This window comes from Phyllostomus hastatus, unplaced genomic scaffold (assembly GCF_019186645.2).
Source record: "Phyllostomus hastatus isolate PE091 unplaced genomic scaffold, TTU_PhHast_1.1 phas_contig_40, whole genome shotgun sequence".
Taxonomy (NCBI): Eukaryota; Metazoa; Chordata; class Mammalia; order Chiroptera; family Phyllostomidae; genus Phyllostomus; species Phyllostomus hastatus.
The window spans coordinates 41,987,914-42,013,564 of NW_025333872.1; the positions used below are offsets into that span (position 1 = coordinate 41,987,914).

Below are 25,651 nucleotides of genomic sequence, written 5' to 3' on the forward strand. Positions count from 1 at the left end.
CATGAATGACACCCTTAAAAAACTTATTAACTCAAAAGACTATGGACATCGAAAAGAGTAACACTGCTTGGTGCTGGGCAGCAGCACACAGCACCGGGCCGGGCCCCTGGGCTCCATATCAGGGAGGGGGGATGAGTGTGCGCACACACGTGTGAGCCCTTGCACAGGGAAGATGGCCCAGGGACGGGATCCACGGGGAAAGCCCTGAGGTGCCGGTCTGCTCTCCAGTGACGCCATCATGTCTGGTAGAACAGGAACAAAAACAGGCAGACACTGTGGCTTTTTTTTTTTAATCACTAGATTTAGAGCAATTTTTTTCTACAGGCAGCCTTCACTTTAGTTGAACTGAAGAGTGACAGAGACCTGTGTGTTGCTCCTGGTCTGTTTCTGGGAGGCGAGCCGGGCAATGAAGCTGGACTCGTGGCCTTCTGCCTGGTTCGCGTCCGCAGCTCCACTCCCATGTTCCTGTGAAACCCAAGCCATGAAAGGATGAGGATGGAGGAAGCTGCCCAGCACCTGGTTAACTGCCCTATGTGGCGCACAACTTTCTCCCTGTTATTCTCACCTCAAAGATAAACACGCATAACTGCCCACTGCTCTGGAACTCACCCGTGACCGCAGCCTGGCCTGTGGGCAGGAACAGGGGCACCTAGACCCGGATCTGTACCCTCGTGGGAGACTTTGCTTTGTGAGGATGAGTAGTTCTTTGTTTACAAGAGTGTAGTGGCTTACACTGAAGGTGGGGGAGACCTCGATTAGAAACCAGGCTTCATCAGCAACCAGCTGTGTACCCTTGAGACTGTCATTTAATGTCACTGAGGGTTATTTAACTCAAATATAAAATGAAGAAAACAGTGAGAACAATAATATTAACTACCTTATATTTTGACTGTGCAAACTTGCTGAAATAATAAAAATGCTTAGCACCTAGTGGGTGCTGGATGAATGGGGCGGAGAGGGTGTATGTGCATAAACAGCTGTTATTACTGGAGAGAAAAGACTGGGGCTCAGAAAGGCCAAGGACCTGTCCAAGCCGCCACTGTAGCCACAGGTCCTCTGACTCGGTGCTCTCTGCACAGCAAGACAGAGGCCCAAGTGGAGGCTCCATATAGAACACATTACCCTGAGCCAAAAAATAAAGAAGTGCTTTGCTTTCTGAATTAAAACATTCAGAAGCCTGGTGAACTATAAGGAAAATGGAAGCACTATTAGAGGCCTATTATTGCATGAAGTCTGATTCTAACTTTCTTTCCTTGGAAGCATTCTAAAAAATACAACATAAACCTCATCCTCCCACAGACAACTCCCAGTCTAGTGACTTCGCACTAAGTGCATCAATTAAACAAAATCTGAAGCAAATATTCTCAGGTTAGTTCTAGGAAGCATATAAAAATAGGTCTGTGATCATTTTCTCATGAATGAAAAATGATCTTTTAGATGTCAACAATTAAACATCACGTGCAAACCAACTATTGCCAGAGAGACCCTCCTAAGAGGCAGCTGGCCATGAGCCCCTCACCTCCTTCCCCTGCTCGCTCTCGGGCGCGGCCCCGGCCAGCTCCACGGCCTGCGCACTCTGCAGGTTCTCCACCCCGGTCTGCCCGCAGGAGTAGTGCTCTTTCCTTTCCGAAGCCTCTGGCACCTGCTCCTCTGTGTCCGAGTTCTCCCCTTCTTCTTTCTCCTCCTTCTGCAGGGAAATCAAACACAGCATTAAATGCTCTGGGGAAAGAACAAAAGGAGGGGAACCTCTATAGCAAGCAGGCACCCCACTCCTCACTAAGGGGAGTCGGCGGGGAGGGGATGGATGAGCCAGGGAAGGTCTGAAACAGAAACTGAAAGCAGCACCACCAAGAGATGGAGAAGCATCCTAAAGGACCTTCTAGTGAGAATATGGTAATTTCTCCTCCCCATTATTATTTCCAATACAAGGCATACCAGACACCCATACTACCTGAGGCTGGAGACCTTGGTCCACAGAGACGCCATTCTGTGCACTTTCCTCAGTGGCCTCTGCATCGTTGTCCTTGTCCTCTGGAGACTGCTGCTCCTCTTCCTCAGAGCTTTCTTCAGAATGTTTGTCTGCATCTGTGTTTTGGTCACTAGCCCCTGTGTTCATTTCTTCCTCCCCCTTGTCATCCTCACTGGGGCCTTCTTCAGCCTCATGTTGACTCTGATCTTCATTCTGGTCATCAGTCTCTTCATTTATTTCCTCAGCTTCATGACCTCCTTCTTCGGTGTCCATTGGTTCTTCTTTAATTTCCAAAGGATTCTCTTCTGGGTAAGTAAAACAAACAAACAAAAAAGAAACACAGAATTAAACAACAACATTATTTCTTAAGATGGGATGTAATTACCCAAGTGTTACTGTTTTGTTATTTGAACAAGGAATTGGCAAAGTGTGGCCCGTGGGTCTAATGTGACCATCTACAATTCTACATGTTTCTGTAGGTCGAATTTGACACGAACTCAACCACATCCACTAGTTATGTATTTACTTCATCCATCCTGCGTTGCTTATGGCTGCTTTCGCACTATCTCTGTCACGGCTTATGGCCTGATCTATTCATTACCTGACCCCATCACAGAAAAATTCTGCCTACCTCTAACCTCAGCCATACTTATATATTATATACATTCATTGGATGGTGTATTTCTTTAAATAATAAGCGATCTACTAAAAAATCCTAAAAGCCACAACTATAGGAACGTTTTATTTTAGAGCACAGATAGGAAATGAGAGTCTAATTTTCAATTATGATTGAGAATACACAGAAATAACAATACATTCAAATGGATATAATCTTGAAGAAGTCTTGTTTATTTAAAGAACTTTTCTATACTTTGGACACTTCAGAAATCAGCTACTTTGTTAGCAAATAATTCTTTCAAACAACTGTTCCTTAGTTTATATACACAATAGTTTAAAATGAGCCTGGATGTTTCTCTAGGGCAAATGGCTTATTACACTCTCAGTGGGTTTTAGTTTTCTTAATTTTATGCTTGCACGATTGTTGAACTCCAAGTTGAAATCATATTCCAAAATTTTAAGTTAATAAAATAGCCTCAGAAGCAGCAATTTATACTGTTTAAAAGGTAAACTAGAGATTCACAGAGCGAAGAATGTTTTGAGCTTAAAGAAAATCTGTATCAACTCCTTAGCCAAATGGTTCTAGTTAAGTATCAAGTTCACGAATTTTTTAATTACTGAATACTTTAAACATGGAAAACACATTTGACATTTATGAGAACCATAAAACTCCTAGATTTAAGAGGTATTAACATTTTGCTGTATTCGTGCCAAACTTCTGTCTCTTCAAGAAATTAAATGGTTCTGGATACAACTGCCTGGATTCTGGAGGCCTTCACCCTTCCTACATCCTTAGGTGTCACCGGAGCCTAATGCTATGAACTATTCCTTCCCATATTTTTGTGCATTTGATGCATCCATAAATAGTATGTGAACTGGTCCTTGTATTAAATAGTTACCTCATTTATTCTTTTGTAACTTGCTATTTTTGTCCCAATATGGGGTTTTTTTAATTTAGTAGCTTTACTAAATATGTAATTAATGCATTCAGAAGCAGAGTGAAGCTCGCTCACATCTTTCCATCCCCTTCCCCGCCAGGATGGAGGCCACTAGTATAGCATATCCTCCAGAGCGCTTCCAACTAACACCAGACGACACTCCCCACGGAGTCACCCAGGTTGAAAAACAGGTGACAAAGGCACCAGAAAGCTAAGGCATGTACCATGCGATTGATTCCTCTTGGGATTCCTCAGTTTTATTCTCTATTATAATGACCTCATATTTCAGGCTAAACACACAACATAAGCACAGCAAAGAATAAGTGAAACAATCATTTCCTTTATAAAGCTAAAACTGGGCTCTGCGAGAAGCCTGGGTGTGCCCAGGGTTTACATCAATCCACGGGATGGGCCCAGCGATGGCTGTGGGGAGATGAAGCCATGTGTGATGAAGCACCACCCAGGCACAGCATTAAAATATAGGACTGGAAATGACAGCAGTGAGAGAGGACTGCTGGTTTACAAGCTTTAGGTCTATCAGATGAGAAACACGACAAAGAACAAGCAATTTTTGCAAAGTGGAATTGAGCTGACCAAACATGATTTACGACTTGGCCATGACACTGGCCTGAAGATAAATCAGTTACTACTCCTTTTCAATGAGTTCCTACTGGTATCTTCAGGTTATAAAAGACACACCTTCTCCTTCATCATCTGTGTCCTCACCACCGATCTTATCTTCACTATCTAGGTTCAAGTCCTCTGGAAGGTCCAAAGCCTCGGGTTCTGGCAGTGGTTCCTGGTTGCCATGGAAAGGGTCCACTTCATGCTCATCATATTCCCGCTTTGAAGAGTGGAGAGAACAGGCAAAATAGTAAACATTAAAAACTTTTTTTAAAAAGTAGCATTCATATATAATTAGCTGAGTAGTTATGCAAAAGAATACAATGTTTCTGCCCTAAAATTACTAACACACATTCTAATTTTACTAATATTTATAGAATTTTCATGTTGGAGTTTAAAACTTTCCTTTCTATGCAGCTTCTCCACTGACAAGAGGAACTGTGTTACTCGATCTCAGAGAAGAAACTGAAGTTTATGAGAATAAAGAACAGGACCACAGGTTTCAGCTTCCAAACTGCAGCATGAGCCCAAACAGCACGAAGACCACCTCACTGGCAATAGTTAGATATTTTATGTCCTGTTAAGAGGCTCTGTTACATGTTCTTTTATGAGACAATTAGAAAAACTGACAAATAAGAAAAAAAATGCCTTGAGTCACCCTAAGAGCCACATGGTGCAGTGGCCACAGTCGTGAGTCAGGAGAGTAGATCAGTTCTGAGTCCTCATTACCTCATCCATTTGTTCATTAATTTTGTCCTGGTCTTGTCCATCAACATCAGCTTCTGCTTCCTTTTCTTCCTTCTTATCATGCTGGTTTTTATCTCTGTTTGACTTCCCAGAATCCAAGGTGTCATCTTTAGCAACAAGTCCACAATCTTCCTAAATGTCGCAAGCAGAAAAACACAAAATCATCCCTCTTGATCTGAGAAACTGCTGACACACGTGCTGGTTCTACCTAGTGTAGCTCTGGACATGTGCAATTCCTGCCCGCTGGGCCTGCCCCACAAAAACACGCAGGTGATGGGCATCGTCTGTGACCTGCAGACAACAGTCTGGGCCACCCAGAGAACAGCAGTGACACCAGGCATGTGAGCCGCAGGCTGGGCCAGCCCGTGAGGCACGGTGTCACAGCCAGCCGGGAGGTTCTAAGAGGGAGCTGGAGAAGTTCCATGGCCCACAGCAGAATAAGAACATGTGTGCTGAGTTTCCTCAACTTCCCTCCTTCAGAACACGTGGGATGGATGGCTCAGGTCAAGCACTCTTTTAGCTCTGAATCAATGAGTAGGATACATAGAAAAAAAAAGAGAAATGGAAGAAAGAGAAGGAAAACGAAGAAGAGGAGCAGTAAATGACCGGGAGCAGTGGTTGGGAAGACTGTCTCCTCTCAAGCTGGGGACTGTGGGGTGGGAGTCTGAGTTTACCTCATCCATTCCTGGTCCTGTTTCTTCAGTTTTGCTGTCTTCTTCTTCCTCATCATCTTCGTCTTCATCACCCCAAAGCCTCTCATCTAGTTTGTCAGCTTCCTCTCCATTCAGATCGCCCATTTGTTTATCCAGGTCCTCGCCCTCGCTATCTGATTTCTCATCATCCTCTTCTAGAAGGAAAGGCATTGAGCTTAGTTAGGGAGACCCCCCAAACCAACCTGGTCCCATGTGAGCCCACTGCTCTGTACGGGCAGGCAGTAAGCCCAGCCTGGGACTTACTGCCTGCTTCCACAGAGCACTCTACTGGCAGGTGCCTCCAGATCTGCGGAAGCAGTCCTACTGTGTTTAGCAAACTGTTTGAAGAAACAAGAAAGTGTGCAAAGTGTATGTGAACAGACCATTAGAAGGGTGGCAGGACAGCTATGAGGATGTCTAGCTCTGGTGCTGGGGTCATATTCATTAGGGGACTCAGCAACCACACTGGTTTGTGGTTTATCTGTAAAATGACAGAGCTGAACTGTATGATTTCCTAGGTTCCTCCCCCATCCTCAATATACTATAGTTCTATGATTTTATCCAACATCTGAAATCAATGTATGGCTTAACTGATCAGTATTTTCTTCTCACTATCTTTGCTCAAGGTCTACTGTGTCAAAGGTTATGTCCTTGTGCTGCTTAGGCAAGTATATGCCAATTCTACTCTGAGGTCGGTTTGCACTTCTGCAAGATCTTCACTCAGACTAAAACCTATGTCTCAAATTAAGCTTTGGACAGAAATTAAGGGTAATAACTAAATTACAGTACAAACATGACAGATGACAATGTGCTGTAAGAAATCATATGCTCAAATTATTAATGTCAAGGGAAATATGCAGTATACGTTACACTGTTTATGATCTGTGAGTATATACATATGAAATAAATGGAAATAAACCAAAATTTATTAAGTGGTTTGGGTGGTAGGCCTAAGAGGCATTGATTTCATTCCTGCATTTTTGTTCCAAATTGTCTACAAAAAAGGTCTACTTTTTCAAGAAGATTTCATTTATTATTTCTTTTTAGAGAGAAGGGGGAGGGAGAAAGAAAGGAAGAGAAACATTGATGTGAGAAAGAAACATCGATCAGCTGCCTCTCATATGCACCCAACTGAGACCGAACCTGCAATCCAAGCATGTGACCTGACTGGGAATAGAACTGGCAATCTTCTGCTTTGTGGGATGACGCCCAACCAATTATGCCACACTGGTCAGGGCAACATCTAGTATGTTTGTAACTGGGGAGTGGGGGTAGTTAGTTCTTAAAAAGATCCCCTGAACAATTTACCTTTGAGCTAAGAGCCAAGCTCTGTTGGGATCATCTCCTCTCCCTTTCAGACGACCCTGAAGGGCAGTACCCTCTCACTGCATCTAGCAGTGAGCCGGAGGGAGCCGGAACATCAGTCAGTGTCTTGGTTTACTTAGAGGAGAATCTCCAAAACTGACTATAGACCTCTACCTTGACATAGTGATGGTACATACATAAATGCTGATGTTTTCATTTGTAGTTATGCAGAATAACCAAATTGGTCCAAAAATTCTAATAGGACAATAGGCTCCTCATTGGGAACATGCAATTTCCTGGATAAAAATTATTTTTCAAGAGCAAATATGCAGTGACAGATAATCTCAAACCTTGTTGTTCAAGCTCCCCATCATGCATTTTTCCATCGAAGTCTTCTGACATCTCAATGGCATTGTCCTCGCCCTTAATATCTGATTTTGAGTCAGGATCTTCTTTATCCTTTTCTTGACCTTTCTGAAATGTATCTTCTGCCTATATGAAAAAGTGCATAGAAATCAAACAAACATAACTAGTATTTATTCAGTTCTAAATAGAATATAATTATGTAAATGCCAAGATTAATAGTATAAAGTTATCTCTGGGAAGAGAAAAAAAAGAAAACCAACAGAGATAACCACACAAAACAATTTCTGGTTTGCTTTAAAATTTCTGTAGTTAAATTCCAGTTCATGGCATTTGTGAATAGAGAATACAGAATTCTGTGACTTGTTTAAAAATCCAGTTATATTTAAATATACAGGTATGCTCTGTAGGACAAAAAATATCCATCAATCTTATTATAGTGTCCATATCTTTAATATTTTGTCACTTTGATCTCTCAAGTAACACACTATGAATACAACTGTGTTCACTTTCCCTTAAACTGTGTATTCCTACATACTCTGTGATATCTGGGGCAAGAGTCATGATTGTTATCTCTTTCACTATGAGTGAATTTTAGAAGTCCTTTTTAAAAATACAAAAGTAAATACAATTTTATTAAAAGAATTCTAAGCACAACAAAAACAGTTCAATTTCCCATACTACCATCTTCGACTCCCAAAGAAATTATCATCAATAACATACAGGTGCATTAGTTCATCCAGGAATACATCATAAATAGTAATATAAGTATTATATATCAATACCTACCTCCCAACATCTTTTTAAATAAAAAAGGAATCCTGATTTACAAACTGTTTTGCAATTTGCTTTTCTTTTTAATTAAAAAAATCTTTCAGATCGATTTCCATATTGATACATATAAATCTACCTCATTCTGTTTAATTAACTTACAGTATTGCTGTACATACTATCTTTGACCCTTACTAACATATATTAGATTTTGCCAAATTGTTCTCTTAGTTCTTTATTCCTCTTAATGATTTTTTTTGCATTGGGTTATACTTCTCCTGTTAGGCTTACTTTTTTACTTTAATTTTTTTCATTAGAAGAACACTGTGTGTTGATAAAATTAAATTTGAGAAATAAAGAAAAGCCAAAAAAAAAACAAAACAATAACAAAACATACAGACATAAAAAGATAGCTCTACTACATAAACACTTGCATTAATTACTTTTTTGGTTTTTTTAATTTGTTTCCAGTTTTCCCTTCAAAGAGACAGTGGAGGTTTAAATTGGTTTGCTCTTTTATTTTTAACAGCTATGGCCATACCCTAAACAGAAATGTATGTATGGCCTGCTTTAGACTTAGAACATAAGGCACAACAAAAAAATAATTCTGTTACTTATTTCTTCAAGTCATTGTTGATTAAAATAAGTGACTAACAGAAGTATGCATACAAACAGATAAACATCACTCCCAAATAAGACAGGCATTATAAAAAGCAACATAACAACCTTAGTCCAAATCATTTAAATATTTCAAGAGCATTCTTGGTTCTGATCAAAAAAGAATACAGATTAAATTATTTCATGCAATTATCAAAATAGCCCAACTTTTTTTTTTAACCTCACCCAAGGATATGTTTATTGATTTTAGAAAGGGGGTGGCAGTGGGGGTGGTGGAGAGAGAAAGAGAGAGAAACATCAATCAGCTGCCTCCCACATGTACCCTGACTGGGGGGTCAAACCTGCAACCTTTTGGTGCATGAGACAGTGCTCCATCCAGCTGGGACAAAATAAGCCAACCTTTTTATCCTTAAATGAACCACTACCAAGAATATTCTCTAGAAAATCATCAGCAGTAATCTCCCCATTTAAAATTTAAAAAATTTAAAATCATTTCCCTCTCAAATTACAACCATAACCAATGACTGAGCTGCAAAGTTTGTTTCTGTGGCCTTTAAGCTTTCTGTTTAACATCTGCTTCCCAAGCCCTAGCACTCCTAGAGGTCCACAGATCTCAGTTTGAAAACTGTTGACATTTATGTCTGTAATTCACTGAAAAGACAGGGGAAAGGGAACAATCTTCTGTAAACTCTGTACACATTTCAGGTATGTGAAGACCTACCTGTTCTTCATTTTCTATCTTGTCACTCACATCCTTCATGCCCTCACCTTCTCCAATTCCACCTCCCTCATAGTCATGGAACTCAGTTGCTCCCTCGCCTGCTGAATCCTCCATAAATTCTTTGGGCAGGCAAAATCCCTTGAACACAAGAGTGAACAGTAAGGTACAACAGCAATAAGAACAGGGATTTTCAGCCTTACCACATAAAAAATTAAACATATGCTTAATTATTTTTCTAGCTCCGTATTTTAAATCTGATGGAAGCAGAGTAGACCTTGGATATTTTCTTCCTTACTGATAACTGTTACTATGTCTCAAAGCCTGACATCAAACTTAATGAATGAGGTTCTGACTCTGGAGAGGCCTCTGGTGTGTGGTAATTTGTCATATTTGGCAAGAAGAAATTTGAATGATGTATATACTATGGAAAGTATTTAGAAGCAAATCATTGAAGGAGAGTAGCCCTCTCAGTGTCTAAATCACAGAGGCGTTTTGTTGCTCTTATTTTCTCCTCAAATTAGCCTGAGGATAGAAGTATGTAACCCTGGAGGCACAGCAACTTGAATGAGATGCTGCAAGTGGGAGAGTTCATTTTTACTTTAAAAATTGAAATTTTGTGCCATGCTCCTCAAATAAAATGTTAATTTTAACATATTTTAAAAATATGTCTTCCCCCAACTCTTCAGGTAAACCTGTCCCTCTTGGAGAACATGCCACATCTGGCCCCGGCACCTGGCACCGCTTGGAGTCTAGAGTAAAGAACAAGGCCAGGCAGGCACAGTAAGGCTCAGAAGTGTTAACAAAACTGTGTTTCATGTTAGAAAATAGCTGAAAAGCAAATTCAGCTACTTTAGCATGTGGGACCAAAGTGAACAGAAAAAGGAGAAGAAAACTGTGGCTCTCAATCAGAAATTTTAGTTTTATCAGAGAAAATACAAACTATCAAGATAACTGTCAAACTGAGGATAAAAATGTACTAAAATTAAGTTGAAAATAAGCTGCCAACTAGCCAGGAATTAAAATCCAAGTCTGGCAAACACTGATTGTGACTTAGTTACAAAGAAACAGCTTTCTGCTGGTTAAGTGCTGTAATTACAGCCTAGACCTATTATGTTAGCACCATGTCCAACCTACTTTCAAGTTCCCTCCACGCTACTCAGAAAGGATATCAATACAATTTAGACACAATAAAATTAAAAGAAAGGCAAATTCACTTTTAGGACGTATATTCTTAGAAAATCAATTAAAAAGACATTTTGATTAACTTACCTAATCTTCCCGCTGGGCTACATTATTGTGAAAGAAATATACTTCAGATGCAGGCAGAATTGAGACCACTCAGGGGAGACTCGGATATCCTTCTGGAGGGCACATCACTAGAGTAGCTACAGCTAGGACAGCCATGGGCTCCCAACTCTGCTTTCAGCAGAAGCACTTCCACCCCTACACCCCACCCCAAAATGCACACAGGTCAAATGGGCCGGAACCATTCTGGAGCTGCCAGACCCGTGCAATGGTCCAGGTGGACAAACCGCTGAGTCCCCGGGTAGCCTCCCCACGCCTTGTCCTGTGGCTGCCATGTGCACGCAGTTTCCCAACAAGAAGTGGTGGGGTGTACGGCGGGCTCGGCTCTCATCAGACAGAGGAGGCAGATCTGAGATGCGTTCATTTATTGTGTGACTCAACAAATACACATATCTATCCTCTAGACACGAGGCACGGGCTTGCCTTTCACTGTGACGCTTTCCAACTTTCCAGATACTGAGAAGTAAAAACTCAGAAACCTAGACCTCACCTTCAGTTTGTAAATTCCTAACTCCCTCAAGCAAATCTCATCTGTAGTGTACTTAGGAGACAATCTTGGAATACTAAAAAAAATAGATATTGGAACACTGAAGAAATATATATGTGTGTGTATATATATAACTATATTCAATTGAAGCTGGTTATCACAAAAACGTTAATGAATGTAGGCAGATCTCATTTTACAAATGAGGAAACTGAGGCTCAGAGAGGTTTAGTGATTAACTCTATAGGAGTGGATACCCCATGATTCGATTATCACTGTGGTGAGTCTGTTAGATTTGACTGCCTCTTACTGGGTACAGGGGCTGGATAGATGGGTGAATGAATGGCTTCCCTATTAAAGAAAAATGTTCTGCCTAACATGAAGAAACCCATTACCATTTCATCATAATTAGAGAAAAGTTATTTAAATAAAACCTACTAGCCTTAAGTATTCATCTATCCTACAAGTCTAGCTCAGGGTTAACTGAAGACGACTTCAAATTGGGGTCAGGGAGAAAAGGCTGTGAGGAGAAAGCAGCAGACTTCAGAAGGAGTCTAGGGAGTTCATCAGTGGGGGATCTGTAGGTCCCAAGACTGTAGTGGAAAGAGGCTTAATACAAGGGTGCCAGATGAAGCCCTAAATAATCCATGGGAAAGCAAATCACCTCCTGCTATCTGTGAAAGTCCAAGACAAACGAAACACTACCAGGTCCAGAATGTACCAGCTGCCCCACAGTGCTCTGCATGAACAGTTCTTACCTTCTGGGCAAGCTCCGTAAAGACCTGGGCAAGCACAGAGAGCAGCTTTGCAGTGCTTCGATGAGTTGCCAAAGACACAGTCAGGAAGAAGAGGACGAGGTCCGAGTACCTGGACAGCATGGGCACCAGGCGCACCAACAAGCAGCAGGACTGGCTGAAGAACTGGGGACAAAGCAGATCAGAAAGACTGCTCACACAGCTTTAGGGGTACTAGGTTTCCTTTGGCGTGATAAAGATGGTAATGAAACTGGTCTGGAACTAGACAGCAATGATGATTGTCCAACACTGTGAACTGAACGTACTAAATGTCACTACTGATAAGGTTTTGTATTTTTAAGACATACCTGCTGATATTTCTTACTTTTCACACAAACCCTCACAAAAGTACACTCGAAATTCTCAGTCACTTAAGTCTCATTTAGTTAACAAGGTTGTTTGTATTTTTTAAAAATAAAATGTTTATGAATAAATTCCACTGGAAATCAAAGCTGGCACTGGAGGCAACACTATAAAATAATATACAATGCCCTATAAAATAAGTTGGCTCTCAGGACTCTCGGATTCAACAACTTCCTCTGCTGGCTTTACTGTGAAAAGAATGGTATTTGCAGGGCATGACCATCAAGCCTTAGTTGATGGCAGCAACATTCACCAATAAACCCTTAGCAAGCAAGCCCTAAGTTTTTCCAAGTTTGTCATGCATCGATAAATCAGCTTCTTAGTGGTTTTGCTGCAGTGCACACTTTAGGCCCACCCACATAGAGCGAGGTGAAAACCCACCCTGCCCTACTCAGCCCACTCCCGACAGCAAGAAGCTTGTAAAGAAGAGCTGGTTACCGTGTGCTTTGCTGCTGTGCCATCCTCACCGTACGATTTCAATCTCTCCAACAGCTCAGAGACGGCAGAAATTACTTTCTGTACATGTAAAGTGCTCACATCAGCCCAGAAGTCTTCCTCTAAGAGTTTTGTTAAATGTCCTGGTTGCAGTCTCTCAAAGCCTGATGCTTCTTTCATTCACAGAAAAGAACATGATGAATAACCAAAAATAAACCCCCATTCATCCAATTCATCCCCATTCATCCAACCATCATTCCTAACATGTCCTTAAATATTAAGTGACCAAAAAAATCCATGACGTTGAAAAATTAAATCAAGTATGAAACTAATGTTTGCCTAATTTCTGACATACCTTCCTCTTCTTGTGGCTTTGCCTGGTCAGTGCTCTCATCTGTCTTTTTACAGTTTCTTTCTGCTAAGTTCTGGATGGCATAAAGGATAGACCGGATGGCAGTTTCCATTTGCTCTGCAAAATCTTCCACAAACCCATCATCCAACAATTGGTTTCCTATTAAGTAACATGGTACAAACAAACAAAAAACCCGATCACATTTGCTTCAGGATATCGTCAGAAATGCTTATTTGTTAACAAATGGCCGCCTGTAAGCACCTACTATGGGTCAGCCACTGTGCCAAGCTGTGCTGGATACAAAGATGTGAACAAGACACAGTCCTTGTGTAAATAAAACTGCAAGTTTATTGTCTTGTATTAAAACAATTTTGCTACAAGAATGTCAAAAACATGAGGACGACAGTTTAGATGGTGTGTATAAACACTAACTTAGTCCAAATATCACCCTCAGCTTTCCAATCTAAGGGACAACTGTCTTAACAGCTGAGGGAGCCTGTCGTGTCTCCATACATGTGCACCACAAAGTGACATGATGGCAATCCAAAGGCAAGGGAAGTCCTGAACAAATGGCACAAAAAAAGTTCAGAGCTGTGGGTTTCAACCACACCTGTCTGCCTTAGAACCCTGGACACATAGGTCTAGAATAAAACAGTATGTGTCTCCAGGATAATCTAGGCTTTATCTACAAGACATCATTCCTACGCTGGGCTTTTACTCCCTTACTGAATAGCAGTCCTTACCTCCTTGGCTGCCTGAAGTGAGCAGATGTGTCTTCCAGGTAGTAAACTCATCTGTGGCTTTACTGATTTCTCCTCTGATATATTCCAGGCTCTCAACTAATGCTATTTGTTGGTCTGTTTGCTCAACCTCCCTCCTTGGAAGAATGAACAGGGACTCTAGGCCTTGTAAATGAGATGATACCTGGGACAGGCAACTCAGCCCAGAAGAGCAAATTTCAAAATCTTTCCTGCAACAACAGAAATGCCACAATGTTGAAAGGAGCTAACACACCTACACACAAGAGTGATCCCTCCAACCTCAAAAATGGAAGCAGGGCGTTAACTCACTGTATTCGAAGGTTTACAGCTAGACATATGCCACAAAGCACTATGCCTGTCCACTGAAAAAAATGCAGGACTGAAGCATAAGCCCTTTCATGATTTTACCCCATCTCTAAACTCTGAACAAGCACCCAAGCACAGAAAGGAAGAGTAGAGGCATAGGCACACTCACCAAGAATGGAAGAGGGTCTCACAAGACTGCTGCCTAATTCTGTCAACGTCAGCTTTCACTGTTTTAATGGTTTTCAGCATCTCTGTTAATCTCGAGGTTGACTGCTGCCAAAGCTCGTCCTGTTTCCGCATCCGGCAACCAGAAGGCAGCTGATTTCCAGGTACCGGGGACGGGTAGCTCAGATCTGATGGGAAGAGGTCCCACGCTGCTCTGGAAAGCTGTCGTGGGGTGAGCTCTGGTCCTTCCGTGTCCAGAACCGAAGGCTGACCCTGTGCCTGGGCATCACCTTGGCCCGGAGCTGACCCTACACTGGGGCAGCACTGGAGGAGCCAGGAGAGCTGCTCAAGCAGGACCTGACTCTGCATGGCCACATGCTGCAGCCTCTCTGTCCACTGCTGCACACCATCCTGAGGGGGAAAGGCCACGGGGTACAGCGGTGGCCCTGTCAGCCTGCCATGAATCTCCTGCATGCAGCCAAGGAGGTTCCTGTGCAGAGAAAGCCATGGCAGAAACACATGGCGCCTTAGTCTGTGTCACCGTGTTGTTTTTAACAGTAAATCCATTCATTTCTGAACCAAGCATGGGCTTTTTCGCATAACTGAAATAGAGGACTCCTCCGATAGGTAATAAGTCTATTAGAATGCCTCCCAAAGAGTTCAAACACATCATTCAGTCTTTCAGAGGTATCAAAACCCAGTGCTTATCACCTGCCCTCTTACAGCCCTCTCACATCTCAGTCATACCAATGCAGTAAGTTCAACCATTGTTTGTTTTTAAATCTAGCAAGTGTAATATACTCATCTAGATAAACCCTTGTGAGTGGAGCAGAAAATAGCTGAAACTGAAGTGATTAGTCTGGAAACACTGCCTCTTAACCCTCCGCAGATGACAATGGACTTCCCAACTGCCCTCATCTTTTAAATATCTGCTTCTGTTGAGGAGCCTCCATGAAGGAGAGGGATATCACCAAAAGCCAGAAAAATCCCCCACCTTTTTTTTTTTCAGGCCTCAAATTTCATTTCACAACTGAGAGCAGAACATGCAGCAACTCTGAGCTGACCCATGTAATTCTTCCTAATCCAGGCCACAAACCCAACTAGCCAGCTAGTACCTGAGGAGGATCCACTGCTCAGTCAGTGTAGTCAGGGAGCGCCGCTGCCGGATAAGTATCTTCATCAAATGTGCCGAGAACCCTTTACACCGCTCAATGTTGCCCATGCCCATCTCCTGGCAGGGGGAGGAGGAAGCATGCTGAAGGTGCTACTGGCAAGCCCCCGCCCGCCACCACATGTAGGCACCACCAGAAAGATACTTCACCCAATATGCTTAGAGGAAGAGTATCAGATAAGCTTTGGAAGTGCTGCACTCTAGAGGCGGGCAACACACTGATCTTTCTGAGCACTGCTTCTCAAATTATGCTCCCACAGATCATGGATATTTCATGAACAGAAAATCGGTCTAACACCAAAATTGGTATCAGTGGTCATTTCTCAACTCGAAGTTTATCTTCCATAATTTTTCTTATGTATTTGATCCTACTGGCAAATGCTGCATAACTGATTTTGTCTTAAGATAGTCTCTGATGAGGCACAAAATTACAGTGAGTGTACTGCAAGTTTAACAATGTTCAGTACAAAGCTCAGTCACTTCCACCAATGAACTGTTATTACTTGACAAGGTCTGAGAACGCTGCCGTGGGATGAGCAGAGCTGGAGCCCTCCCTGGGCCCCACAACTGAGATTCTACCAGTCTAACCTTGGCGGGGGCTGCCAGAGCCGCCCCAAGTCTGGCATGCCGTGCAAGAGAGCGATAAAAATACTTCTGGCACCCATCCCACGAAGATGAGATTTCTGTCAGCAGCCTATAAAAAAAAATGCGATTTACTTCATTGAAACCACTATTTCCAAACGCAGATCTTAAAGAGTCAGAGATTGATATATTTAGCCTCTGCAAAAGCCAAGAGTCTAAATAAATTTATTTCTGTGAGGCACTCATCAGTCCTTTATGCAAAGGATGTATTGTATTACACACTTAGCACTGAAAGTATAGTAGGGAATAAATTATAACCACATGGTTTCCTTAATGAAAACTTTATAACTATCTTAGCAATGGAGGCTAGAGGTCCTAAATTCTGATGCCTACAGAGGCCAAGCAGATAATAAATGATTAAGGAGAGCCAAGCACAAAGTGGTACATGGCAATGACAGCTGGCGTCAGCGTGGAAGAGCAGGGACTATTACGGAACACCGGGAACTGGAGAGCACACGTTCTCTCAAGAGGAGGGAGCTACAGTCAACTTTGACCATATGGAGAAGCTAGCCCACCTGGCCAAATCTTCTTGAAGGACTAAAAACCCAGAATGTTTATGTAAAATTTATACTTTTTATAATGTGGTATTGAATTTGAATTTAAAGCACTGAGGCTACTGAGCAAATCAAACACAAATATATGCCATACCCAGTTCATGCAAATCGTCTTTCACAACAACCTGGCTGTAGTTAAAAGAGGCAGCTCTGTCTCAAGTTTATAGGCTCTCAAAATCAAAAAATATATTGCAGCTTATAAGAGGCTTATAGATGTGAAACAGCTAAAACTGTGGCTATTCTCTAGCAGATTTTCACTTGTACATTCAAAATAAGTAGACCTCAGGAAAATCAAAGAACCAAAAAATTAATGGGAGAGGCAAATACGAGGAAGAAAGATAAAGGAAGAAAAGAAAATTAGCATTTACTGAATGCTCACCACAAGGCAGACCCTGAGCCAGGCACTTTTCTAAATGCTACCTTTGGAGCAACTCCAGGAGAGAGGTAGGTATTGCTATCCCCACTTTGGCAAGTGAGGACATGGAGGCTTTAATGCCTGGCTTCATTTATAATTAATTAATTAATTAATTAATTAATTAAAAAACAAACAAACAAACAAACAAACCTAGAATCAGCCTCCTGAGTGCTGCTGACTATAGACAATGAGCTCCGGAGATCCAACGGGCGAAGATGAAGAAACTCTTGAGGGTTTTTTGAACGGGCCCAGGCAAGACCTTTACGATACGACAAACCTAGAAAGAAATAGCATGTGTTTAAATAAAGCAGCTCAGGAGAGAATGGATGTGCCATGCCCTGCTCCTGCCCACTCTGCCACTGCTACTCAAACACAAGTCCTTGGAAGAGCATCACCCAAGCCACCTGTTAGAAAGCGGATGCTCAGGCCCGCCCCACACTCACCGAAACAGAGCCTACTTCTGCATTTGGACAAGACTCCCTGAGTTACTTGTACATGTATCCAAGTTTGAGAAGCACTGCTCGCTAGGCTATGCTCAAAGGGTGGATACTGTACAACATATAGTGATGAAAATAAAAAAACATGATTTCTGAAAAACCTCATTATAAAACTGTGGAAGTATTTGGGAATCACAAATGGGTTCATCACAGGATTTCATGTATGACTAGAACTCTTAGAATGGCATTTCAAAACCTTGCCTGCCACCTTCTATTTTACACTGTCTCAACTGTTTCTAGAAAGTTCCTCCAAATCACCCATGCTGTTTTTCTCCATAAAAGCTGGTGATTTTACTTTATGGGGTTTCAACTGAAAACCTTACCCGTTTTTGCAAGGTACTTAAAGAGGTCTGCTAACGCTCGCTGCTTCTGCATGAGAATATGTTTGGCTTCTGACCGCTGCTTCTCCTTCTCTGCGGAGGGCTCCACCTTTAAGTTCTGCAGCTCACTCACAGAGGAAATTACTTCACCTGAGAGAGAACATGAAAATCCCAAAGACTCATCCATGTGTTAAAATTACCCAAGATCAAGTTATTTCTCCAGCACCATGCTGCTTTCCTGAATACCCAGAGATACCTACAACAGTTACCTGCCACAGGCAATATTTACATGTGCTGACTGTAGTCACCCAAATTCATGTTGAAGTATTAAGCCCCAGTACCTCAGAATGTGACTATCCTTGGAGACAGGGCCTTTAAAGAGGTACTGGTAATTAAGGTGAAATGAGGCTATATGGGTGGGCCATAATCTATTCTGAGTGGTGTCCCTAAAGGAGATTAGGACACAGATATAGAAGACACAGTAAGAAAACAGCCATCTGTAAGCCAAAGAGAGAGGACTCAGAAGAAGCCTAATACTTTGTTCTTGGTCTTTCAGCCTCCAGAACTGTGAGAACATTTGTTGTTTAAGCTGTCCAATAGGCAGTACTTTGTTAAGGCAGTACTAGCAAACTAATACAGGCAGCCTAGCCTTCCAGATGAGGGCAAGCGCACCACGTGCATTACACTGGCATCGTAGGGAGGTTAGAGGAGAGAATGCTCTGCATCACACAGAGTGGGTGCCCCTTCCAGAAGATGCACATGGGAATGGTATTCCATTTACCTTCATCAGGCAGAAATGTCATCTTGAGCAATGGATATTAGGCTACTACTCTAACAAGTTTGCAAATTAAAGAGCTCCTGGTATCGAACCATAACCTAATTAAAGGAGGGCTTGCCTCACTCCAACACCACACACTGTGGGGAAGTGGTAAAGGGCTGCCAAGAGACCAAACTGTCTGTTAGACTCTGGAGTTCTCTCACCAGCCATTGCTGTTCTATTACAGAGCAAGTCTCGGCTCTCAACACCCCTGAGTAGAACTGTTCAGGGAGGTGAAACTGCTGTGCCTATCTGAAGTGAAGAAAGCAAGGGGGCTGTGGATGAACCTTCCTTTTCCTTTATCCCAAGAGAAAACACCCTGAGAGGTGGGAACGGCTTCAAGACTCTGGGAAATCCATCTCTGTGCCCTTTACTCATGCCCCTACCGACAAGAGCTGCCATAAACAAAGCTGCTTAGAAAACGGCGCAACACAGCACGAGTTTACATGAGAGGAGGACAGGATAAAAATTATGATGAAAGTTTGTGTAATCCGAGCTGGCCCTTATGTCTGGGCTCTGCTGGTTTTTAGCCCACTTTCTTATTCAATTAATTGCTCAACATTATTCAAGACATCAAAAAGGACACAGATGACAAATTCCCAGCCCTCCTGGGCCACTGGGGGAAACAGAGCAAAGCCCACCCCTGCCCCAGGCTGCTGGCACCCACCAGTGAACTCATCAAGGCTCTCCACTAGGTGAGGGAGGCGGCTGTCCTTCATGAGTGTCAGGCACATCTTCCTCATTCGTTTCATGAGCTTTGGCAAACGATACAGAAGCTCCCCCTCCAAGGGGAAAGGAGCGCCCTGACACTGCTCTGGAATTGTGGCCTACGAGACAGAACAGGGGTTAGTCTTCCTGCCAAGGACAATAGTAACAGCACTAACCTGCATGGGCACTAAATTTAAATGCTGCATCCCTCCATACACACATAGCTTAGCAAATATGAAATTCTCTTCTCACCATCTCTGAAGTCTCACAGGAACAAATGCAGCATAACCAAAATTAAAATAGTCATGTCCCATGGATATTTAGAAAACTGTACTACTGCTCCATAGGAGATCAGGGTAGTGAAGGACCCCCACCCCTACCTCCAGCAACGCTTCTGTGCCAGCCACAAGGAGACTCTAGTTCTGACTGCTGAGCGCAACACAATGAGAAATAATACATGCCACCTTTGAGGTGCTCTGCTGCACGGCAAGGCAAACCTGATCTGCCAAACCCTACTTCTACTACCTTCTCTCCTACCCTCCGCTTCCTGTTCAAACATCAAGAACTCAGATATTAGATGAAGGGAAAAGCTTTCATTCATAGGAACATATTTTCATTATTGTTTCCCCTGAAGAATTTCTGATATTCCTGTGCTGTCATCAATAGCAAGTCAGTTTCTGATCAGCATGACAGAAGCAGTGAGTTGGCAAATACAATTAAAGCAAACTTGGCAGCCATCTTATCTATAGAGCTGTATCATGACTAAATGCTCCATTTTCACTGTGCTTTCTGTACTACTAAAATATTCAAAATAGCTTGAGGATCTCCATTGCTAACTCTATGGGCCCAGGGTGAGACGGACAGTAAGAGGCAAAAATAACTACTCTTTTGAGACGTGCCCCTCCCCAAATCCTGGATCTCTATATACCCAAGGATATAAAGCAGAACAACCAACCTGTAATAGACCTGTTCACTCCAAGTCTCTGTGACTACTAAATGTTCAGGAATTTTGCAAGCCAGCTAAGAGCTGGCTGAAGAACTGTTGGTGCTTACATTGACCACAATGAGAATACTTACACCGTGGTCATCAGCAATCACAACAAGCTAGCTCATCCCTGTACACGTTCACTCCCTGTGCAGCTGCTTCAATGGCATATTCCTATACTGATGCTTCAAATCTTTTGTTGCTGGTAAATGAAACATTCACAGGTAAGCACACTTATTTCCCACAGGCTAACGTTAAACTTTCAGTACCAGCATCCGTGTTTTTCAGCGGGATCAGGCAAGACAATACAAATGCTGTATGTTGTACGTACAAAGAACAAAATTTTAAAGGCATTTCCTTGACTAGTTCTAAGAACACTCCTTACACAGAAAGCACAAATCCCACCTGACTGTCCAGAAATACGCAGACACCACTCCACAAGCTAGTACCTGCGCAGCCGCTGGCCGAGTTAAGAGGGTCTCCCTCAGAGCCTTGTTCAGATTCTGAATGGGGGATGCTTCACTCGTGGCTGCTTCTGTTGGCTGTGCCAAAAAGTCAGACTGTTCCTCTGTGTCACTCTCCATCAAAGATGACCGGCAAGGTTCACTGAGAACAGCTTCAAATTTCTTCATGAACTTAAAGAGGGTCCTGGCCCCAGGTAATAACCGAGATGAGGAGAATAAAAATGGATGGAAGTGAGGAAATGTGAAAATAACATCAATGATGTATAGCCACGTGACTTATCTTTTGTATACAATGAGCTTCTTATACACTCAATCATATATTTTTAAAGAAGTATGACAGGTACTGTCACCCTCCTTTTCTAGGAAAAAAACTAAAGCCAGGAATGGTGGGATCATTCTACTCAAGTTAAAACAGCTACTAGTGAGTGGCAGAAGATAGAACCCTCCACAGCACACAGTCTGCTTTACTCAAAGCACATCAATTTAGCCCACATGTAGACTGTGCTCTGGGTGGTAGGGGATGGTGTTGAAAAGTCCTTACCCAAACAATCCAATGTTTTATAGTAAGTTCAAGGGGGCACTGAGTCAGGCCATTGTAACAATGCAGTCTTGCTGCCTACCATTCAAAAATTCTTTGGTCACCCCCGGTTTAAAAGATGAATTACCTGTGTGTCTTTTCCACAGATTGTTTAATGGACCAGAAGCTGACATCATTCCACTTGGATATTTTAACAAATTCCTGTAAGATAAATGAAGCTCAAGGAATGGCTTTATAAACCTGGTGCCATTCTGTTTCTTTCTAGACCATCTCTTTGCCAAAGACCAGAGCCCACTCCACCCCCAACATGGGACTGGATGGCAGTGAACAAGTAAAACAAGTCTAAAAAAGGAACCAATGTTTGTCCCAAAGGACTGAAAAGAGACTGCTGCTATAATCAACAGGTCGCCCGATACGCACTCTGGCTCATACCAGAGTTGGTTCCACCACCACGGAAGGGTCACAAAGAGAGGGTCCGCCTGTGGCACCACAATGGCATGTGCAAAGTGCTTCTCTGGGGCAGAAGATTAGCCTGGACAAGACCAGGGAGCCAGTACTAACAGATGCCTGGGTCAGTCCTCTTAAGCAGCCTTTAACAGGGGCCACTCCACTAACCCCTCACAAACTGAGCCAGGCATCAATGGAGCCCATGCCACAGAATGTCAACCCTGCCATCCTCCTGGCAGTCGCAATGCTCTCCTCCAGTCCCCAGAGCCCCTGCCTCACCGTTAAATGGATAAAAGAACAGAACTAAATAAAAAGAATTTGCTGATGATGTTCGCCCAAGAGTGATTATGACATCTATTCATCTTACTTTAAGTTCTTTTTCTAGGGGGGAACGAAGTTCCACAATTTTGGCCTGGACCCGGTCAAAGAATTGCTTGTAATAATGGTACAAATTCCACAGAACACTGCAAAGTGAATCTGAAAGAAATGAAAAGGAACAAAAACACCACACTTGCTACATGTGCTACTGGCTCCAGAGATGTCCTTTCCTTGTTACTCTTTAGGCCATGAGATTACAGTAGGTTTCACAGGCTCGTCAGGGAGCCTGTCTGAATTTAGAAGTTCCCAGAGATGCAGGCTGACATCACTACCCTATTTTTTCATTTCAGCTTACAGTGAACTTTTTTGTTGCACTTTTTCCCTTAAAGATGGTGTAGTTTACTCAGACATTCTGCTAAACTCAATTTCAAACCTTCTCCAAATCTTTTGGTAAAGTCAGCAGAAACTCAGCCTGTTTTAAGAGACTCGCCCTGATTGCTCATTCACATACCATCTGCACTCATTTTACAGTTGACAGCGTGATCCAAGCTGCTGTGGTCAGGGATGGGAACTGACCATCGTTTTGTGTGCAGCTGCTTGAACTGCAGCTGTGAACCTAAACGTGGCCTGGATCAAGCAGAAGCTTCACAGGACACGCATGCTGTCTAGACAGAAAGACTGCTGCCTCGACATGCCAGTTCGAACCCGAGATCTGCATCGGGCAGTTCACCTTCTGCCCGAGTTCGGTCGTCAGTCCTTCAGTGATAACCAGTCTGCGGTTTACTTTGAATGTTTGTCTCTACCTAACGTGAATTATATTAAAGTAAAAAAACGACTAAAAGTGTCTTGTTTAAAACCTGGTAGGCAACAAGATATTAGTCTCATATGGAGAATTCAAAGTCTAATCCATTAACAGTGGGGGAAAAAGGTAAAGAAAAAAACACACACAGAAAAAGATACATATATATATCTCCTTACCTTTTCCTTCAACCTGTGGCATCAGCAAGACGTGACAATGGAAAACCAGTAACATCTGAAGTCGAACTTGGAATTCTCCCAGTGAGGATCCTTCAATAAATGCTTGTAACGTGCTGACCAGCAACATCAGGGTCATCTGCTTGTCATCTTCAGAGATTCAAAGAGCAACACATACATGCCTTCAACCATCACTCCCTATTCATAACATGCACATCACCCACTTTGCCAGTGTCTCAGAGGAGACACTGAGGCATGGCAGTCCAGTAGAGACCACAATTAAAGCGAAGCTTTGAAGCAAGGACTGCAGCTAAATTCCAAGTTGATTTAAAAACAGCTGCACTCAGGGTGTGTGTCAAATGCACTCACAGTAAATTATGAATTATGAGATGCTTACTCTAAGTATGAAATGAAACACTTAAGCACATTAACTGCTACCTACCAAAAAGATAATGTTCATTTTGGCTTGAGTCATGGATTTAGAGAAGAAGGAAACCTCATCTTATGACGAACTCTCTAGACTTGGGACAAGTCATGTAACTTCAAGTCACTCTCTGACTTTTGGTATTGAGCTTTCTCAGCTGACCTCTCGGGAATACCATGAAGTCAAATGAGGCCTCCTATGTGAAAGCAGTGGTGGAACGAGACATGGGTGCAGGTTAACCGCACACTTTAGAGCACACCAAGTTTAGCTTGAAACTTCTAAATAAGCAGGGGGTTTACTGACAGATGTTACCTTCCTGCTCTTCTGTTTGTTCCTGCATGTGCTTCTCAAGCATCTGATAGATGGAGAACCAGTGCTTGGTGGACTTCTCGGTGTGGCGCTTCATGGTATTATCCAAACTCACAGACCAGCAGCTGAAACACGAGAGAAGAGGGCACAGAAGCACTTAAGGAAAGCCATTTGAAATGTATGAAATCACAGAAGCAGAAGCTAAATAGAGATGGAGTAGCTTCCCAGTTTGCTATCTTAAGACATTATACTATTTTCTGGTCTCTCACGATCATTTTAATGTCTAGCTTTTAATTCTGTGATTAATGACTAAAAAGCACGGTCTCTAACTGGTCTCCAGCTGTACTACGTAAACAACAAAGAAACAATCAGAAGACAAATGCCCCTGCAACATAAGGTCAGGAGGGGAGTGTACCACTTACTTGAGTTCCAGTTTACGCCAGCGAATGATCATCTGACTGACCAAATCCAGGTGTTTTCGCAGAGACAGAGCTCGACTTGCATTCTCCTCCCAATCCTAAAGAAACAAAACAAAATTTACTATGGCCATTCTTCAATCCCTAAATCACTTCCTCCCTCAAGAACATCCTGGACTTCTCTTGTGTGAAGATCACTGGGGTCCTTGAACAGCTCGTACGCTAATTTACCAGTAGCAGTAATGAGTTTATGTACTGTGTATCCAGCTTCCCATTCTTTCTGGTCACTTGACAGAACCCCAGCAGAGCCACATTTAAACAGACAGATAGCACAGGACTTGGAGACCTGTGCCTGATTTCCTATCGTGACCCCCTCCAAAGCTCAGGGCCCTGATCTGTTTAACAGGGAAGCGCCAGCTATCTCAGAGGCTGAGAGGCCTGAGGGAGACAGTGTGTGCAGGCACACAGCTGGTCTGAAGGCCCACCTGAAAGTCCTAGCCCCATCAGTCCCTGTGGACGATGCATCCCACCCCTGAGAACAGGTGAAACAGGTGGGATCCTCCCATGCCCCCAGAGGTAATGGCTTCCCTTGCAATGATCTGACCCAATCCCAGAAAAAACAAGGTTTATCCTTCCCCAACACAGACTAAAACTTTCTGTCCCTCTAACAATATATCTTGGTGCCACAAGATAATCTTTTTTTCAATTCATTACAAACTAAAATGTGGAGGAGAGGGGAAATTGTCATACCTGTGCCTTTGCCAGAAGGATCTCCAAACCATTCAGGAACTTTGAGATGGGGCTGGAAAGTGGAAAACTACGAATTCTGTCCATTACAACTAGAAGCTGCAGAGGGGGGAAAAGTTAGTATATCCCCATGTTAATGTCAATTATCCGAAGTCTCAGGGTACTAAAGAGGCGAGAGACCACACCCTCAGTGCCCCTCCAAACCAGCAACCCTACCTGCACAAGCGCTGGATGTTCCGGCCAATCCTGCAGCAGCCCACTGACAGTCTCTGAGAAACCCTGAAGCACAGGTTGACAATGTCGTGCTTCTGGGACGTTGGGGTGCTGGTAGAAGTCATAGGGCCCAACAGGCTCCACTATCAGGTCAGAGGTTGCCTCCCCAAAGAGCGTGTTACGGGAGAGAGTGCAGGCCAAAAGCTGGCTGCCCAAGAGTTGGTCATTCAGCTCAACTCCTGTAAAGTTAACAACATCAGGGTAAAGTCAATAGATTCCATAATTCATCTATCAGTAAGTTAAAAAGATGTTAGAAACATGCCCAAACATGAACTATTAAGAACTAAGGAAGCAAATATT

General features: G+C 42.8%; 1 protein-coding gene across 7 annotated transcripts in view; it reads right to left on the reverse strand.

Annotated features, from left to right (window-relative positions):
* Positions 1-25,651, reverse strand: part of MDN1 (midasin AAA ATPase 1) — a 139,026-nt gene that overhangs the window by 13,012 nt on the left and 100,363 nt on the right. For 4 of the 7 annotated variants that reach the window (XR_006786102.1, XM_045842555.1, XM_045842552.1 and 1 more), the window contains 26 exons: positions 25,295-25,530; positions 25,082-25,177; positions 24,338-24,432; positions 23,919-24,040; positions 23,186-23,332; positions 22,257-22,366; positions 21,570-21,643; positions 20,890-21,088; positions 19,415-19,574; positions 17,934-18,080; positions 17,264-17,390; positions 16,091-16,196; positions 15,447-15,562; positions 14,336-14,821; positions 13,843-14,069; positions 13,103-13,258; positions 12,751-12,920; positions 11,914-12,075; positions 9,367-9,504; positions 7,244-7,385; positions 5,571-5,743; positions 4,879-5,028; positions 4,225-4,369; positions 1,952-2,274; positions 1,520-1,687; positions 364-465 (listed from right to left, as the gene is read on the reverse strand). Coding sequence is in view for 6 of the 7 variants with exons in the window: in XM_045842555.1 (XP_045698511.1) it covers positions 364-465; positions 1,520-1,687; positions 1,952-2,274; positions 4,225-4,369; positions 4,879-5,028; positions 5,571-5,743; positions 7,244-7,385; positions 9,367-9,504; positions 11,914-12,075; positions 12,751-12,920; positions 13,103-13,258; positions 13,843-14,069; positions 14,336-14,821; positions 15,447-15,562; positions 16,091-16,196; positions 17,264-17,390; positions 17,934-18,080; positions 19,415-19,574; positions 20,890-21,088; positions 21,570-21,643; positions 22,257-22,366; positions 23,186-23,332; positions 23,919-24,040; positions 24,338-24,432; positions 25,082-25,177; positions 25,295-25,530 (4,277 nt within the window). In the remaining variant the exon portion in view is untranslated. The remainder of the gene's footprint in view (positions 1-363; positions 466-1,519; positions 1,688-1,951; positions 2,275-4,224; positions 4,370-4,878; positions 5,029-5,570; positions 5,744-7,243; positions 7,386-9,366; positions 9,505-11,913; positions 12,076-12,750; positions 12,921-13,102; positions 13,259-13,842; positions 14,070-14,335; positions 14,822-15,446; positions 15,563-16,090; positions 16,197-17,263; positions 17,391-17,933; positions 18,081-19,414; positions 19,575-20,889; positions 21,089-21,569; positions 21,644-22,256; positions 22,367-23,185; positions 23,333-23,918; positions 24,041-24,337; positions 24,433-25,081; positions 25,178-25,294; positions 25,531-25,651) is intronic. The other 3 variants (XM_045842556.1, XM_045842553.1, XM_045842554.1) reach the window with 2 other exon arrangements.